The 18,490-nt window shown below is 56.6% G+C and overlaps 1 protein-coding gene across 1 annotated transcript; it reads right to left on the reverse strand.

Moving 5' to 3' along the window:
- Positions 1-860: 860 nt before the first annotated feature.
- DRP2 (dystrophin related protein 2) lies at positions 861-17,910 on the reverse strand. The gene is made up of 21 exons (XM_082488416.1): positions 17,799-17,910; positions 16,841-16,997; positions 15,559-15,679; positions 14,773-15,041; positions 14,117-14,263; positions 13,520-13,598; positions 12,263-12,323; positions 11,841-11,902; positions 11,487-11,561; positions 9,241-9,442; positions 8,938-9,023; positions 8,049-8,206; positions 7,744-7,910; positions 7,314-7,425; positions 6,789-6,925; positions 6,438-6,503; positions 5,600-5,665; positions 5,159-5,302; positions 4,296-4,533; positions 4,030-4,150; positions 861-3,871 (listed from the first exon to the last, which is right to left on the reverse strand). The coding sequence occupies exons 1-21, from the start codon at positions 17,843-17,845 to the stop codon at positions 3,735-3,737; spliced, it is 2,652 nt and encodes an 883-aa protein (XP_082344542.1). The 5' UTR covers positions 17,846-17,910; the 3' UTR covers positions 861-3,734.
- Positions 17,911-18,490: the final 580 nt, after the last annotated feature.

The raw sequence follows: 18,490 nt of genomic DNA on the forward strand, positions 1-18,490 counted from the left end.
ATTCCTGGACGTGACCGGCTTCCCTGATCACAGCCTGCACCTCCAGCCTTGCCCTGGAGCCTTTGGCACAGGGATGGGCATTTTGCTCTGCCCTTCAGAGGTGGTGTTAAACAGGCTGTGTTTCACCCCCATTTAAGCTCCTGAAGCTCTCCTGGGTGAGAGCTGTCCCCTGCAGTAGCACCTTGTCAAGCCTTTCCCCAGCACCACCAGCCCTTCCAGGCAGGGGTGAGAGCAGGTCCAGCCCTACAAGTGTCAGTCCTGGGCAGGCTTCACCATCAGCCAAGGCTTGGGCTGGATCCTGCATGGTGGGGAGGGCCTGAGAGCCCCCCAGCCTTGCCCTGGGCTAGTCCTCAGCTGAGCCCCTCATTGTGGCACGGAGACTCGGGGAACATGGTTGGGGCAGAGGCACCTGGACACCTCTGGGCACTGGAGACCTAAAGGTGTTCCAGGGAGAAAGCATGGCGGGAGAGGACTGCCTGCTCAGCATCCCACTGCTGCCTATGTCCTTCCTGGGGCTGAAGGGTTTCCTCCAGCAAAAGTTCCCAGGTGAAGAAGAGGGACTGTCCCCACACAGCCCTTGTCCCAGCCTTCAGGCTGCTGCATGGCCCTGACCCGACCTTGCTGGAATAGGATGAGGGAAGATGGTGGTCAGGGGATGCACCTGTGCCTAGGGAGCCCGGGGCTCTGCTCATAGCTTCTGCTCTACCTCAAATGGTGTGGACAGCCAGGATAACACAGGGCACAGGGACATCCATGTCCCAGCAGCCCTACAGGAGCGGTGCCAGGATGGCACAGCGCCAGGAGCTGCCTTGACCCAGCCAAGGTGCGCAGATAGAAAAGGCCAGAGCACCGATCCGGGTCTCAGTATAAATACAAATTTATTCTCTTTCCAAAGCAGAGACGGCGCGAAGCAGCGAGGACAGCAGCACCACAGTACATGGTTACCAGAGCATTAGCCAGCCTGCTCCCCTCCCTGCCGCATCCCGGCTCCCAAACACAGCCCGAGCATCCACCCTGGCCGCCGCTGCTCCCCGCACCTGGCACTGGGGCCAGCAGCTCTGCCCTTGTCCTGCCATTTCCCTCCTCCAGCTCCCCCCAGGTTGGGTATTCCTGACCTCATCCTCACGGCAAAACCTTGCTCCTCCCCAATGCTCCCCCCGCATCCTGCCCCTGGGATAATGGTGGGGTCCAGCTGGGTCTTGCAGGCTGGCACATGATTCCCCACCGCTGTCAAACACAGCATGCTTACAGCCAGCCTAACGCCAATGCCACCTCTTCTGCACTCCTGCTGCTCACCCGGGTGTGAGAGGGGACAGCAACCCACACCGCTGCTAGGGGACACTGCAGCACAAGGCCCCCAACACCCCACTGTAAGGCTCGCACCACCGAATCCCCGGTGCAGGCGCTGCTTTGCCCCTCTGCCAGCACACCGATGCCAACCGCAGAGCCCTGTGCCCCCACACACCGCCTTGGTCCAAACCTCCCCAAACAGCTCACCACTGCATCCCGTCCCAGCCAGCAACAACAGCCCCATCCCTGTCCTCACAGCAAGCCCCGAGGGCTCAGGCATCTCATCCCTCCGTAGCCTGTGCACCTGAGCACCAGGGCCATCTCAGCCTCCGCTCTGGGGCACCCCACAGCACCTGACTCTACCTCTTTCTCGACATAACACACCATGAGACATCCAGCCTGAGGGAGCCTTTGGGACCAGGAGCTGCCACCACTGAGCTACCCTGCCAGCTTGCAGAACAGCCTCCTTCACTGCCCAGCAGGACTTGCCTGCTTCCAACAAGTGCCTCCAGCCCCTTAGCCCAGCTCAAATTGGGGGACAGCAGCAGGGCAGCCACTCCTTGGGGGCGTCAAGGAGGTGCCCTGCCTGTCCTACTGCCTGCCCGCACCACTGTGCTCCTGCATCACAGCCCAATGTCCTGGTGGCCCCAGGGCCGGAGCTACGGCTGGAGAAACGCTTTCCTGCAGCACCATGGGGATGGGCTGCTGCAGGAGCTGAGGGTCCCCAAAGGATGGAGCCGGGTTCAGGCAGGACAGGCTCTCTGTGCCATGGCAAAGGCACAGCTCCCCAGGAAACCAGGTGGGACGGAGTACCTGCTGCCGGTCCGGCTCTCTGCTGAGCTTCCTTCGCTGCAGCCCTGCTCCAAGGCAGCACCTGCAATGGGGAAGGTGCCGGTACCCACAGGAGCAGATGTTGGGCTGGACTGAAAGTGAAGGGCAGCTGCACTTGCAGTATTAGAATTTAATGGAGTGAGTCCATGAGAGTATTTAAGTACAGAATATATATATAATATATAGAAATATATGCAAATTAAATGATAAGGCTCTGTTATAAAGACCCTCTCAAGATAAGGCTACTAGCTGGGCTGAAGCTCTAACATGGACTCATCCCTACTCCATAAACCTCACAGACTCTCCCCACCAGACGGTATATGCCTGGCTGGCTGCAGAGCCCTGGGTGGCAGGGAGAGTTCAATCCATAAGGCCGGCAGCTGGATGCTGTTAGAAAGAGTTCTTTTAAAAACCGGGTGGCTCCAGGAGCATTTTGGTGCCCAAAACCCTGGAGGTCCCTGGGCACAACTGAAGAGGAGTGGGATGCTGAGCTCTGCATCCCCCGAGGGCTGCAGTCAAAGGCAGCAGCCAGCGAGCACGGGGGAGACTGGCAGCTTTCACGGCTTCAGTTCTTTCTTCTGAACCTTTCCACCCAGGCTTGGACACTGTGGCCGAGTGACGGAGCCAGCCTCCTGGGGAGCCCACAGTCCCGCTCCTTCATGACCTATATTCCCCTGAGATCTTCTGGAGCTGGCAAGCATCCTGCACAAGCAGCTCGGAGGGAGTCTGTGCGAGGTCTGCCGCAGCACAGGGAGCATGGCAGGGAGAGGAGGGGGAGGAAAGCAACCAGGTAGCTGGTTAGGAAAAGCCTCTGGCTCACAGGAGGTGTTAGATAAGGGAGGTCATACCTGAAAGAGAAATGGAGAGGTCAGGAAAATAGGACCTGGAGCCACCTGGTTAGAACAAGGCTGCTGCAGAGCCAGGGGTATCCTGCTCAGGGATGGCAGAAAATGGGCAAAGGTTTGCGTGGGCAGAGAGGGAAGCTGTCCCCAGCCTCGTGTTAGTGCTGGCACCAAGCAATGTCTGCCCCTGGCACACACATGGGCAGCCTGGGTGAGGGACTGTGTGCTGCTCCTGGGCTGAAGCACAGAGGGACAGCAGAAAGACCGACACCAAAACCCACAGGGCGAGGGGAGAGCTGCCCCCGTGTGCTTCCCCCAGTCCCCATCCCTGCTGGGAAGAGCTGTCCATGAGCAGGTAGGAGAGCTTGCACCATTGCTTCCATCTTGCCAGGTAACTGGGGCCTCCACGTCTCCTGGAGAGGGGGTCTGGACAGGGATGAAGCGAGGAGGTGGCTCAAGGTGGTGGCTGCAAACTTGATGCAGTCAGGTCTGTCCATCTTCACTGTGGGGACCCCCGCAGGGTGTGAGGTCCCGAGCAGGGCAGGAGGGTGCCTTGTAGCTCAGCTGGGGGGCGATCTAGTTGGTCCATACTCTCAGCAGCTCTGATCGCCTCTCCTCGTACGTGTGAAACCTCCTCCTCATCCTCTCTGTGCCCAGGCCACACACCAGTCCTAGCAGCGCCGCAGCAGCATAGCTCTTGGCTGTAGGTGCTGTGGGGGATCGGCCGTCGCAGGGAAGCTGGGATCGGGGCAGGGGTCTGTGGGGAAAACCTCATCTGAGGGAGCAGTAAGAGGCCAGAGAGGGGGATTTCACTCGAGTACCTCGAGAGTTGGGGAAGGCGCTCCGCAGCTTCTCCATGATGTCTTCCAGGCACATGCTGACTTCCTGGGTTTTGGCTTCCACTTCATCTGCAGCAGGAAAGAAGGCAGGGGGGTGAGCAGTCTCTCTGGGCATCCACCTCGACAGCCAGCATCTCTGCAGGATGTCAGGGCAGGGTGCAGGCAGCTTCCTGCAACATTGAACCAAGGGAGCGGGGCTGAGAGCTCAGCCCGACCCCAATCCTCACCTGCAGCTTCGGTGTCAGGGGTGTTGTGCTCTTTCTCCTTTGCCTGGCTGCCTTCAGACTGATGTGGAGATGAAGCCAAGGAAGAGGCTGCTGAACCGTTGCCATCTGACTCTGCTGGAGGCTGGAGAGAGAAGAGAGGCTGTCATGATCCTCTGTCCTTTTCCTTCCCATCTTTTGACCATCCCGTTCTGCCACTGCCCCAGCTCTGTTATGGCAAAGCCCACCCCAAGGATGGGTTTTTCCCCAGATCCTTGCTCTGAGACTACCTGCAGCAGCAGCTCTCTCAGCCGGTGCAGCTGAGACTCCAGCTGCTTGTTGTGGTCCTCCAGGATCTGCATGCGGGTCTCCAGGCGGCTCTTGTGCTGCCGGAGGATCCGTGCTTCTGCCAGGAGCTCATCATTACGTGGGTCTTGCACTGATTCAGGGGAGCCTGTAGCTAAGGTTGGAGACTCCACTGCCTCATCATGCTGCCATTTCAAACGTCTCAGCTCTCCCTGGAGGATCCTGCAAGACAGCCTAGGTCAGCATCACTGCTCTACTTTCTAGAGAGTGCTGGAAACACCTGACAGCTCCTGGAGGCTTTGCCGCATGTGAAGCTTGAGGACCAGTACACTCCTGGACTTTGTCCCTGCACCACAGGGTGCCCTGCCTGCAGCTCTACCCCACTCAGGCAGTTTACAAAAAGACACACAACTGCTTCCTAAAAGGCTGAGAACAAGGGCAGGGAAAGCATCAGCTCCTCCTGAGCTGATCTGCCCTGCCTAGAGGCTCACCTCGTGTGGTCCAGAGCAGCACCACCACTGTTTGCGAGGGGCTCAGGAACAAGAGAGACAGCAGTGCCCTGGGCTCACTTCAACCAGTTTGGGGTTCAGGAGGGGAATAGGTTCTGGAGATGGGGGCAGGAACATTTTGAGGAACAGTCTTCTCCCTTCCTTGGAGAGCACACTCTCATTGAGCGTTCCCATGAAGGTTTTAGGGCTCAGCCTAGGCACCCTCCAAACCAGCCCATTCAGCTATTCTGATCCCCACCTCGATCCCCAGCATCTATCCCCTGGCTCTACTCTGAGCTCTTCCAGGCTTCTCCAGCCCTGGCTATAAACCCCACTTTCAGAGTTGCCTATGCCTCTACCTGTTTTCATCCTCTAAGTGGGCCAGGATTCGCTCCAGCTCTCCCTTGTCATCCATATTGAGGCTCCCTGGAACCTGCTGGCTGCCCCCAGGCTCTCTGTCGGTGATGGGACTGGAATGGCGCAGCAGGTACTGGTCCTCATCCCTGTTGCAGCAGGTGGAGAAACACCTTAGTGAGGAACATCGGTCTCATGGGATTTGTGTGCCCCTGGGGAAGAACAGCCTGGAGGGAGGTGGTTTCATATGGGAGCTCGTTCTGGCTGCTCCAGGACTAGAGCTCAGAAGTGTCTCAGCACCGCTGGGTAGCTGGGGGTGCCCAAGAGCCTCAGACTCAAAGCAGCTGGGAAGGAAACCATTTCAGTGCCCTGGCTAGGCAGGGATGGAGCCACAGGAGCCCTGCCTCAGCAGGAGGTGAGGGGGAGGGAAAGGCGGCAGAACTCACAGGCTATCATCAGGGGACAGGCTGTCACTGAAGAAGGAACAGTTCTGGCTTTCCATCTCTGCAAGTCTGGAGGAAAGAGAAACAGGTTGAGATATGGACAGGGACACTCTAAATGTCTGCTTAACGCACCCTATTCACAGAGCCCCTCTCTGGCAGGGTCTCCTAGCTGACCCCTGCCTCTCTTTACAGGCTCTAGTCTCATTTTAGAGAACAAAAGACATTGCTGCTCCGGGTGATGGTATCTGGAATAAAGGGCCGCTGCCACGCAGCCGGCTCAGCCTCCTCCTGCATAAGCAAAGGAAAGGGGTGAAAGCGTACCAGCTCCAGCCTAGGGCCTGACACGGGCTCCCTGTGCTCCTCAGGTCCCCCTCTGCCTTGACCCATGGCGAGGGCAGGGGCGTTACAAACCACAAGGCATCGGTGACGGGAAGCCTGCACGCAGCACTGGTGAGCACGCAGGCAGAGAAAGACACTGAGGCATCTGCCTGGTGAGAATCCAACCAGCAGCTCATACTGGGAAGGGCAGGAGGCTGCTTCATCACTAAGACAGCAGATATCACATGCATGGTGTTTGCTGCCAATTTGCGTGGCATCAGCCGTGTCCCTGGCAGGAGCAAAGTGGTGCAGGCAGGTTTGCCTGACCCTGAAGCTGCCTTTTCCCAACGGCACTGCAGCCTGAGCCGCCCCAGCCAGCCTCCGCCTGCCGGGCAGCATGCTGGAAAGCATGGAGGGGGCTGCAGGCAGCAGGAGCTCACCATGCATCTGCCCCAAAACCCCTCCACGCCCATCAGAGTCACGGTCTGTGCCCTGGTGTGACAGCAGTGCCCAGTGGTGGTACCTGCTGGCAAAGTGCTCGATCCGGGAATGGGTGTCGGCATGCGGTAACATCGGGGAGGAGGCTGGTCTGGAAGAGATGCACACTGGTCAGCAAGGCTTGGCAGTCCTCCCTCAAAGCTAGGGCTTGGAGAGGCTGCCTTGGTCTCACCTGGGCTGAGAAGAGCCAGGGACAGGCTGGAGGAGACTGAAATCTCTGCTCCTCCAAGAACTAGTGGCCATATCACTCCCAGAGCAAGTGCCCCCTCCACCCTCCCGGGGGAGCCCTGTTTTGCAGCTGAGATGCTGCTTCCATCCATGGAGCCCATGTCTCAGGCAGGGTCGAAAGGCACAGCCCAGGGGCCAGCCAACTTACGTCTCGGAGAAGTCAGCCTCGAGTACAGACTGGACGGGCAGGTAACCTCTCTGCGGGTGCTTGCTGAAGTACTGCTTGGACCGAAACTTGTTCTTCAGCGTTGTGGCAAAGTCCCTCATGTTCTCACTGGACGTGGTCTGCAGACACAAACATTACCAAGGTGTTGCTTAATGAAAAGTGGGGGACCACAAGTCAGCATCTGCAGGAAAGAAGTCCCTTGGGGCTGGGCAAGAGCTCCATGGAGGAAGAGGCAGACACAACTGAGAAAGCAAGGAGGGCACGCAGCAGCTCTGCCAGCCTGGCATGGGGCCTGGCACAAGCCAAGCTGGGCATCGGCGGATGCCATGCATCCCGCTCACCACAAGCCCCAGAATATCAGGGGCACAGGCAACCTCCAGCATGTGGAGGGGAACAAAAACCTACAAGGGATCCCCTTCTGGGGCTGCACCAGCCTAAACATCGCAAGACTGCTACCATTGATGGGGAACCGCTCTGAGCCAAGACCCTCCCAGCCCAGCCCCATACCGGGGTGTAGTACTCCATGATGGGGTAGTGCAGCTTGTTGCCCTTGCTGGCTCTCCCGGTGAGGAAGCAAGTCTGGCAGATATCCACATTGAACTGCTTCAGGCTCCGATACCTGGAGAGATCAAGAGGCCATAAGGAGGCAGTGAGAATCAGCAAAAATACATCATTTTGGAGCCCAAGAAGAGCTCAGCAGCAGATAGATGTGATCTGTGTTGCTCTCATATCCCACTAAAACCACAGTGCTGATGGCTAATGTCCTCCAGAAAATCATCCTACTCCTTTCCCTCTGCTGGCACCTGGTCTAACCTGCCTGAGACACTGCTGCTGCAGAGGGCTAAGTTCCTCCAACAGCACAGAGCAAATCCCACTCCCTCCCACAGGACACCACGCACTTCCCTTGGGGACCAAGGTCCTGTATCACAACCCCTACCTGAAGCCCTTGATGGGGCACTGCCGGCAGACGGAGCACTTGGTCTGGTGCTTCACCTGCTCAGCCATGGTCACCCGGTGCAGCACGGCCAGCCACACCATGGACTGCGGTTCCAGGTTGGCCCACTCCAGGAACTGGGATGCCTCGATGGCAGGCTTCCCGTTGCTCTGGGGAGGGGAGAGGAAGGGCCTGCTCAGAGCTGGGACCTGCCTGTGATGGGGTGCAAGCTCCTCGCCACCTCCAGGAGCCTCTCCCTGGCACGTCTGCTGCAGAGGGGATGACACGGGCCACAGCACCCTACTCACAAAGCGGAAGCAGCTGCGGATGCTGGGCTCCACGTTGCTGCCCCCAAATGCTGCCACCTCCCCCAGCTGGCGTGGGACCTGGATGGCCTCATGGAGCAGGACGCCAAGGTGCCGCTGGTCACACTGTCCCCCCGCATTCGCCACTTGGCTGAAGAGATCTGCCAACAGGACGGACACACATCCCTGTTAGAGACACAGCTGATGCCCCGACATACTGGGCAGGATACAGGCACAGGGGAGCGGTGTGTGGATCAGATCAGGGGCCTCACCACCTGTGTCCGGCTGGGAGCTCAAATAAGAGGGAAAACCTGAGCTATGGTTGAATAACCTTTAGTCAAAGCTCCCAATAACCAGGAGTTTAGAGTCTTCTTGGGAGAGAGGTTAAAAACATCACTTCTTTAACAGCCACAGCTGGCCTGTCCTCAATGAATCTGCCCAATCCCTTTATTTAACCCCGTGGTGCTTCCTATGCTAACCCCTCCGCAGCATCCCATGGCAGAGAGTACCATCATTGAAATGCAGTGAGGAAAGGGGCTTCCTTTAATTTGTCTGAAACCTACTTCCCAGCCATGACCCCCCAGGTTTTTTATCCAGGGGAGCACTGGATAACTGTTGCCTATTTGCCTTCTCTGTACTCTTCCTTTGAGTGCTGTGCAAGCAAGATCATGGCAGCACCAGCCAGTCTGCAAAAAATGCCTCCTAATTTAGGCGGCATAGGCTTGGGGAGGGAGGGCGGGAGAGGTGGCAATGCAAGCAGATTAGTCACTGCAGGAAAGCAGTTTCTCTGCTCTTTCTGGGCAAAGAAGGGCTATTCCAGGAAACAAAAGCACTCCGGCATTCCCCAGGTTACTCCACACCAGTCCCTGAGGGAGGGAGATGGGGGACTCACACTGAAACTTCTCCTTGACTTCTGTCCCGCACAGACATGCAATGCCCGTCTTGAAGGAGAGCGCCCTCATCTTCCCGCTGCGACCACTGCAAGGTGAGATATTGCACAGGTTTGCAAATGTTTTGGAGGCTTTTTTATGCGATGGGGGGGGGGGGGGCAGTCAGCAAGGCAAGCCCGTGCCCAGCAGCCCCCTCGCTCATGGCCAGGGTCTTTTTGCAGCACTGCCAGCTGGAAGAGTAGCACGGAGGTTTTCTTCTGAGTATGGTAGCCCCACAGCTCAGGGGGATGCCAAGGGACGGGTACCTGTCAAAGACATTCAGCAGCCAGTTGAGGCTCATGTCCACACAGAGCGGCACGTTCACCAGGATGCCCCGCTCCTCCTCCAGCCTCTCATAGAGGGCGGTCAGGCAGTGGATGACCTCCACCACATCCATCGCCCGGTCGCTGGGCTGCAGGTCATGCTCATTGAAGATTTCCAAGGCTGTGGCCAGGGTCACCATGTCCACTGCACAGAAAGCACAGGTAGAGGCATCAGAAGCAGAGATGAAAATGGGAGAGGTGAGAGCCAAGAGGAGGAAGATGCAGCCCTGCCCTGACCTGGGACAGTCTCAGCCCCACTGCGGTGGGGAGGATGCTGGCAGAATGGGCACAGCTCCCAGAGTTGCTCTCCCACCTATAAACCCCTCCCAAAATAGCCACATCTCCTCCTACAGTCAACTTGAGCCATCATTCTGTGTGACCTTCCTTCCCTGTTGCTGCGGCCAGCCATGGCCACAAAAATGCTACCCATGAAAGCCACATGTGGAGCTGCAGGTGCCCAGAGGTGGCTTCTGCACATGCCAGGTCCCTGCGGGGCTGGCGTGGGGGGGTGAGGGGACACAAATTCACACAGACCCTACGAGCAGAGGTGCCCAGAGGTGGAGCAGTCCCGTCTCCAGCTCTGACCGGCAGCCAGTGTCAAGGCACAAACCTGAAACAGGGCTGGGACAGCGTGAGCTACCCGGGCCACCCTGCTTTCAGATTTCTATGGCCAGAGGTTGTATGTGCTACCGTGTTCAGCAGCCAGCAATCTTTCCTTGCTGAAAGTCTTTCCATTTCTGAGACCATTTGTGTTCTCAGTGCCTAGGGGATCATGTGCCATTTCCACACTGTAACTTCACTCTGTGGAAAAGTCCTCCCTTCTCCCATCAAAGCTGCTGACAGTTGCGCTGGGGACCCTCAGTTCACACTCCAATGGGTATTGCTCCTGTTCACCCTCGCATCCACGCTGCCCACAACTGCTTATGGCTCTGAAGTGTCCCACACTGCCTCTTTCCCGCATGGCCCCTTGGTCCACCAAATCTCTCATCATGGAGCAGCCACCTTGACAGCCTCCTTGCCCTTCTCAAGTACATCCTGAATAAGGAGCACTTATTCACATTCTTCCACATCATTTCTGGGCTGGGAAGAAGGCACCAGAGCAGCACGTGAGATGCAAGAGATGGGCAACCAAAGATGCACAAGCAGCACATGGAAGGGCTCTGCTTTGCTCTCTGCCCCTTTCCTCACCATGCCTGGTATTTCTGTGCCTGCTGCTGCATGGACATCTTTGCAGGGTGGCGAAAGCTAACTGCTGCTTTCCCCCATTTGCACTACATCAGCCCCAAATGTCCCCAGGTATGGGACAGTCCAGTCACCAGAGTCATGAAACTACTCCACAGCCAGGGTTCAACCTTCCCGAGTACCAAACCTCCGCTCACCCTCACTCATTGCCTTCTTCCAGGCCTTTCACAAGGCATCAAGGAGCACAGGTCTGCCTGGGACCCACTGCCGCCTGGCTGTATCTGCTCCCTCTCAGAAACAATTAATTTAGGAGAGGGTTTTCCCTCATTCTGCTGCTGTTTAATTTTGACAGAGCCTTAGACAAGATGCCTTGCCAAAAGCACTCCAGCAGCTGAGGATGCCGCATCTATCAGATTTCCAGGGGAATCAGTGAGCAGGTGAATGGGAAACTCTCAGCAGTTTCCAAGGAGCATCTACCTCTCGGAGAGCCACGTACCGTGTTGAACTCCTATTGCATCATATTCACCTGGCTATTAATCCTTGTTTTAACTGGAGTTTTACCAACAGTGCAGAAGTCAGGTTTATTGGCTCCCTTCCTCCTCTTTAAGTAGTGGAGTCCTCTCTGCCCCTGCCAGAGAGGCTGGCTTCTGCTCTCGGTTACATCCACAGCTTCTCCGGGCTCCCTTGGAACTCCAGAGAGAGCCCCTGCCTGATCCTACAGCTTTGTAACTCTGAGCTGGACCACTTTGTTCTCAGATCCCTTTGACTAACACCTGCCCTTGAGGCATTTCCACCCTAAGCCTGCAAAGAAAGGCGCTGACACAGACACCTCTCCGGTGGATTTGCTCAGCAGCTTTCCAACCACGGGCTCATCTTCCTAGCGCTTCTTGCCTCAGCTACCTGTCCCCTGGTGGGCTCCTGCCTTTGATGTGCTGATAAAAGCTTGTGTTAGTTTAATGCCTTTATCCAGGGAGACCCAGCAGGAGGGAAACACTTCCCGCACTCACATCGCAGGGCTTTTTGCACCCGTCGTAGTTTCATAGCCGTCCGATACGCTGAGAACTTGATGTTGTTCAAATCCGCTGCAATAACACAGGAAAAGAAGAATAAAACCGCAGCTTGACATCCTTATCTCCAGGACAGGAAGCAGCAGTTGCCGTTCCCGGGCGCCAGTCCCTTCAGCAGAAGCAGAGTACATGCGGGAGGAGGAGGGGCAGAACCTGGGAAGGAGTCGCACCCCATTGCTTTGGGGGCCCCTGTGCCAGGAAGGGGAGCATGTGGACGGGGGGGGGAACTTGCATAGTACCCCACGCGGCGAAAAGGCAGATGTGACTCAAATGGGTTTGCGGCAGCCTCCTTACCCAGTGTCTGGTACAACTCCGTCATCTTCGGGTGGTCCCAGCATGTCGTCTGGGCCTGGTGGCTGGAAGGGAAATAGAAGGAAATACAGAGTCAAGCTGGGAATTAAGCAGGTGCCATGAGAGATTGTAAAAAAAGGACCTGTCTGGCCCTGTGAGTGAGTCCCCCGGCACCCATGAGCACACTCCCCAGCCACAGCAGCATGGAGGATGCCCGCAGGAGGATGCTCCCACTTGCTGCCAGCCCCTTCTCCTTCCAGCCAGCATCCCCCCTCCTCTGGGGCATCGCGGTTGGGGGAAACACGCCTCACTGGACGTCAGTGCTCAGACCAGTCCTCTCACTGCCCCCGAATCCTAATTGGCCCCCAGTTCCTGTTCCCACTGGGCCAGAGAAGACCACGGGCTGTGGTTGGGAGCACACTCACTTAATGTAGTATGGCACTTTGTTGGGGGAAATGGCTCGCTCCCAGGGGACCTGGACAGAGGCTGCAAGGAGAGAGACACAGATGTCAGATCAACACCAAATGCTCCTGTAGGTTGATGCTGTTTCTAATGATAGCCCAGTGAGACTGTGCCAGCAGGTGGGTGCCTCTGAAGAGGCTGTACCTTCCCAAATCACCAACTGGGAGCGTTGGAGCAGGCAAGTGGATGCTGCCTATAAGAGAGGCACAAGACTGCTGGTCTTGTCAGAGATGTCTTGCCTCTCCTGAGACAGGGACTCTGAATGTGGCTGAGGTCAGAACTCAGAGACACTTCCTGATGCTTTTGATGATGCCCAAGGCAACACCGTGGTCACCAGCAGGCAGGGCTCATAGCTGCTGGGATTCAGAGGGGACACACAGCACTGCCTGTTATGGCCAGGCTTGGGCACCCACAGCATCTGTTGTTCCCATTACTCATGTTCTGTGTGTCAGCTGCAGTATCTCAGGAAGATGAGGATGCCTCCCATACCAGTTGCCTGCCATCCTATGCTTGTTATGTAGACGACGAAAGCCCTTTTATGACCCTCAGCTATTTTCCCTTGTCACAGGCAGCTTATCAATTCCAGCAACTGGGAAAGTTGCTTTTCCTTTTGGACAGAAGGAGATGGTCTGCAAAGAAACACAGGCCAACAAACCCCACTGACATCTGGAGACCCCACAGGGCTCAGCATTTCCAAGGGTGGACCCCAGACTCTGGAGCACAACCTGCTGCCCATTCTTTGTAGGTCTGAGAGCCATCAGCAGCTCAGGTCTGTAGGAACATCCCTCTGCCTCGCCACGTGAATGAAAACCTCCTTGAAGTGCACATTTTTGGCCTCCGAATGACTAACACGGGATATGGGGGACTGCCTTTTTCTACCATCTGTTGTCTTGCTCACCCAGTCTCTGAGGCTGGCACAGTCCCAGTATCACCTGGGAGCTGCTGCTGCAAGTGTCACAGCTCTGTGCTCTGAAGGGGAACCATGTTCATGCCCTGCCCTTGGTCCCACAAGGTGAGGTAGCACGATGATAACTTTGGGAGATGCCCCCTGCTCTGGTTCCTGTGCACCAGGCGCTGGTCTGGGCCCATTTCTAGCTGCGTGCATGGCTCTGGGATCAGCAATAGGACTCTGCACCCCATTGCCCTATGCAACAGCCCATGCTAAACCCCTCTGCAGAGGCAGCCTCACAGTGGGAAGCCAGGAGAACCCACTCACGTACAGGAGAGAAAGTGCTGGGACCCTGGTCCGAAGTCCCGGTGGGCATCTTGGAGCTGCTTCAGGCGTTCATTTATGGAGGCCTGGAGAATGGGACGGGAGAATTCAATGACAGTCCATCAGGCATTTCACATTGAAACCCCATTCAGGAAGGCTTATGGATGGACTCAGACATGCCCCAGCATGCAAGTCCTCTTCCTTCCTTGCCTGCCTTGGTATTTGCTTTCCCCAGTCTGCTCAGCCCTTTACACCTCCTCCTGCAGGCTGAGGCAGCACAGGCTACATCTCTAGCTCACCTGTATCCATATTTGCACAGACAACAAAGCCACAGCTGGTACTGATCCCCCCATCAGATCCCGATTCTCCTCAGGCATCATCCTTTGTTCCTCCCATTACCTTTTCCTGCTCAAGACTTCTACAGATTTACCAGCCACTTTCCTCACACTGAACTGATGCTGTCCTCCTCCAGGAACACCAGCTCTACCATCCCTGCCATGCCAAGCCTTACTTTATCATCCCTGAAGCTCAGCAGTGACAGCCCTTCCCCAGCATACTCCCACCTGTAGTTTATTTGCAGTGTTTGGTCCTGACTCCTTCCCACCTGCAGCTGCTTCCAGCGTGTGTTGATCTGCTCCAGGGTACGGGAGTTCTCCATGGACAGGTGGACATCTGAGATAGCAAGCTGGTGCGCAAGATCATTGACCACTTTCACCCCATCCTTCATGGGGGAGAGCTCCTCTTTGAACAGCTGGAGTCCCATGCCCAGGGGAACAGTGACAGGGCAGCAGAGGAAGGAAAAGAAGCAGATGAGTGGTCAGGACTTGGACCCGATTCCTCTGCTACGAGCTAGTGTGGGCTAGTGGCTGGCAAGATACTGCTGGCTAAACCTCCCAGAAGGTATCTTAGTGGGGAAAAAAAAAAAAAAAACCAACCAAACAAGCCATCCAGGCTGGAGATTACTCAAATCTCTTGAGAAGTGGGACATGGGCAATGGCTCATCTATGCTGAGCCACTGTACATGTGTAAGGTCTATGGCATGACAAGGTGTTCAGCACAGCCAATTGCTCAGAACACTGCGGGCTAAATCCACCCTCACAAAGTTAGGGGGCTGTCAGAGGGAGGACCTGGCCCCCGAGACCCCAAGTAATGAAGCTGCATTGGACTGAGCAGTGGAGGAGGAGCAGCACTGCCCTCCTGGGAAGCAGCATCTCGTCACCTCTGAGGCCAAGGCTGGAACCTTCTCAGAGCCAGAAGTACCTTGGTGGACTGGATGTGCTCTGGCAAGGAGTCAATGAAGAGGTCCCCAATGGGTTCCCAGGTTTCGCGCACACTTTCAGCCTGGTCCAGTGTCGTGCTGAGCTCCTCCATGGCCCCTTTCACCTCTAGCAGCTGCTCCAGTGTCCGTTCAATGTGACGGTGCTGGTCCACACACCGGGCTGTGAGCTTCTCCCACAGCTCACTGGCCACATTTGCCTGCTTCCAGACAAAGCGGCTGATGTTTTGGATCCGGTGCCGGGGAGAGACATCTGTGAAGGCAAAGCAGAAAGGGAACGGAGAGTAAAAATGAGAGCCCAGCCCAGAGGATAGTCGGCAAGAGATGGAGTGAGGGCAGGGAAAAGGGAGATATAAAAATCTAGGGAAAACTGGAAAGAGGAAGGGAAACCACATGATAATAGTATCCATCTCTGCACCAGCTCCTCTATGTATCCAGCCTGCCCAGACCTCTGTCTGATCTCTGTCTGTCCTGACAGGCAGATGCCTTGCTGCCCTTTAAAAACCTACCCCAGAGCACATCTGATCCTGCCTCATGAGCTGCACCCCATCATGTGCTGCACCAGCAGCCTCTGCCTTCACCCAGGACAGAAGCATCGCTCTGCGCCGGTCTGACCTTTGGCCAAAGGATTGGAAACAGCCTGGTGCGTGATGGCTCGAGGCAGAGCACTGATGTGCCACACCAACCACTTCCACTCCATCCTCTCCGGTCCAGCCCCGGGGGACCTGTGCTGTGCTATGGGAGAACAAGGAAGGAGGGGTTCCACGGACCTTTGCTTTCTGAAGTTGGTTCTTCCAATTCCTCAAATGGATGCTGGGAAAGGAAAGCCTGTGCTGACTCCAGGACGGAGTAAATGTATGGTCCCCGAGACTTCACTTCTTCCATGAAAGCCTGGAGAACAGAGCACAGAGATGAGACAGCAGGCTGAACTGGAGAATCATGCCCCTGCTGCCCCCTCACCGAGGGCTGCAGCGATTCATTCACGCCAGGGCCCAAACCTCACTGGAGACACAGAGAGAAGTTAACAGAGAAATATTTTTGCAGTTTGGGGATGGAATGACCACCTGCAAGAAAGTGATTCTTGCAGAGCTCTGGACTGCAGCTTTGCTGGAGGGGGGAGGCGAAACAGCGAGCCCAGAAGGGTGTGTTGAGCCTGGGCTGTGCAAGAGGAACTGCTTTATTGATGATGCTTTCACAGGCACTGCTTGGAGACGCTCCTCACTCATGCAGTGAGAACATGGTCATGCAAATAGTCCTTCCAGCAGCTGTTGAACAACGTGTCCGGCTGCTGGAGGAGCAAGGAGGGGGAACAGCAGGATGCCCCAAAGCAGGACATCTGCCAGGGCAGACTTTGGAGGCAGGCTGGTTTAGGATGTCCTCTCCTCCCCTCCAACTGCAGCCCCCCCACTGGTACTGTCTGCTGGATCAGCTGTTTGTGTGCTGAGGAAGTGGCTATCTCCGGCAAGGATGAGGGATAGCAACAGTTTAGTTTTGTTTTCAAGGTAAAAACAACTAAAGGCCAACAGCCACGGGCAGTGAGAAGGAAATGCTCTGATCGGGGAAGCTGGAAACTCTGATCTGACTGGGTTTATCCCAGTTTCAGATATGATGATGATGTGCTACTGCAGGAATCACTCACGTCCCAACCACCAGGTCACCTTTAGACCAACCTACCTCCTCAGGCCCCAGGATCCCAAAAGCAGAGGCCAGCAAAAGGCAATTCCCTCTTTGCAGAGGTAGGACATTAGGAGAAAACTAGGAGAGAAGTGAGGGGGCCCACTGCCAGCTGCAGCATCTGCAGATTACTTGAGGCTGTAGTGCAGATTTATTGCCTAAAACCAGATGGGCTCTGCCTGTCGCGTGCCATGGGTATTTGCTATGGGACTGGGGCTCTGCCCTTCCATGGGAAACAGAGATGGAGACAGGCAAGGACTGGTCCAGTCATAGACTGTGGGCATGGGCAATGACACAGGTGAGGGTCCCAGGCAGGACTGCCCACCTGCAGTTCATCTTAGCAGTGGATGGCAGCAGGCTAGGCACGAGGGAACGTACCGCATGTGTCTCCTTTTCCTGCTGCACCAGGAGGACATCACCCCGTAGGGGCAGCTGTGCTGAGAGCTCCTCATCCTTCTGCCCGAGCCAGTCTATGATCTCCTGGAGAGGCACCTGCAGCTTCCCACTATGGTCGGAAAAGGCCTCCAGCCGAGCCCTGGCAAGAGAGGGAGGACAGCAGGACGGTGGTCAGACAGACAGGAGAGGACCAGGCTCCCCAGGGAGGGGAGGCACAGCACCGCGGCTGGGATGGTGACCCCGGACCACCCGCAGGACCCCACCAGTGACTGGCAGCACGACCCTCAGCCAGCACAGACGCAGCACTGCCAGGTGGGGTGAAGCATGGAGGCGCTGAGGAGAGGGAACTTGAGGCTCTTCATCACCCTGGAGCCCGGAGCAGAGGACAGAGTCGCTCTGCGTTTGCCTGTGGCTCGGGGCTGTGCGCTGGCTAGCACGGGGTGCTTGGCTTGGCATTTACATGACTGGGCAGCTTCCAGGAGCCTTGCATTAAGGCAAGAGACAATTAACACGCCCCAGTTAAGCTCTCCGTCATGCTGGCTGTGGAGCTGCAACCTCTGACGGTCCGGAAGGCATGTTCCCCCCGCGCGGTGGAGAGGGCTCCCGGCAAAGGGACAAACGCAGAGGAGGTGGCGGCAAGGCCATGGGGCAAAAAGAGACAAGCTGCAGAGACAGCAGCGGCAGAGGATGGAGAAAGCAGCGGAAAGCAAGGAGGGGAGAGGGAGGAGGACGGGATGGGTGGAAATGGAGGGGATGCTTTTCAGCGTAGGGAGAAAGACTTTGAGGTCTGTGGACAAGAGGGGAAACTGAGCCAAGGTCACCGTGAATCCATGTGGCTCATCAAGCAAACAAGCTCAAAAGCCTCCTGACACGCACATGCGGCAGGCAAGGCTGGGAGCCCAGCCCAGCCCCGGAGCTTGCTCTGGGCAGGGACTCTTACCGAAGGCTGTGGGATTTCTTTTTGATCTCGTTCCAGCAAAGATTCATCTCCAGAGGGGCCTGGGGCCCGGCAGCACCGCTCGGAGCCCGGGGGTTTACACGCAAAGGTCCTGCACCATCCTGCGAGGCTTCAACCTGGGCAGAAATAGAACCACGCTGAATCCAGAGATCGCTGCCTGGTGCTTCCAGCACTTGCCTGGGGACACCTACGCCCCTCTGTCCTGACCCTGCCTGGCTTTTCAACTTGCAAGGGGGCTGCTCTGCTCCCAGAGGGGTCTGTTAGCAGCTCCAGGGAAGCTCGTGGCTGTTCCTGGAGGAAGGCTGCAGTGCCAGCTCCAGCAACGCAAAGAGCAAAGGTTGAAGGAAGGGCTTTGCTGCACCTCTCCTGTTCTGCAGGAGCGCTGTGCTTCTCATTTGCCCAGCAATGAACTTACCTTACTGCTAGGTATTAAATCAGAGCTGGCCTGTGTGTGTCACAACCCCTGCAGAGGTAACGGCGATTTCTTTCCACACCGTACAGGGCTGCTGTGCCTCGAGAAAAGGCGAGCGCTGCGGGTCCTGTTGTTCCTAAGGACCAAGGGAACCTGCCAACCCCTTTACACCATCCGCAGTACCAGGAGCTGCCACCTGCTCCTCTACAGAAGCACAAGGATATTCCCTGCCTGCACAGAAAATCTGAGATGCTGCTTCTCC

Source organism: Vanellus vanellus (genome assembly GCF_965231255.1).
Source record: "Vanellus vanellus genome assembly, chromosome: 10".
Taxonomy (NCBI): Eukaryota; Metazoa; Chordata; class Aves; order Charadriiformes; family Charadriidae; genus Vanellus; species Vanellus vanellus.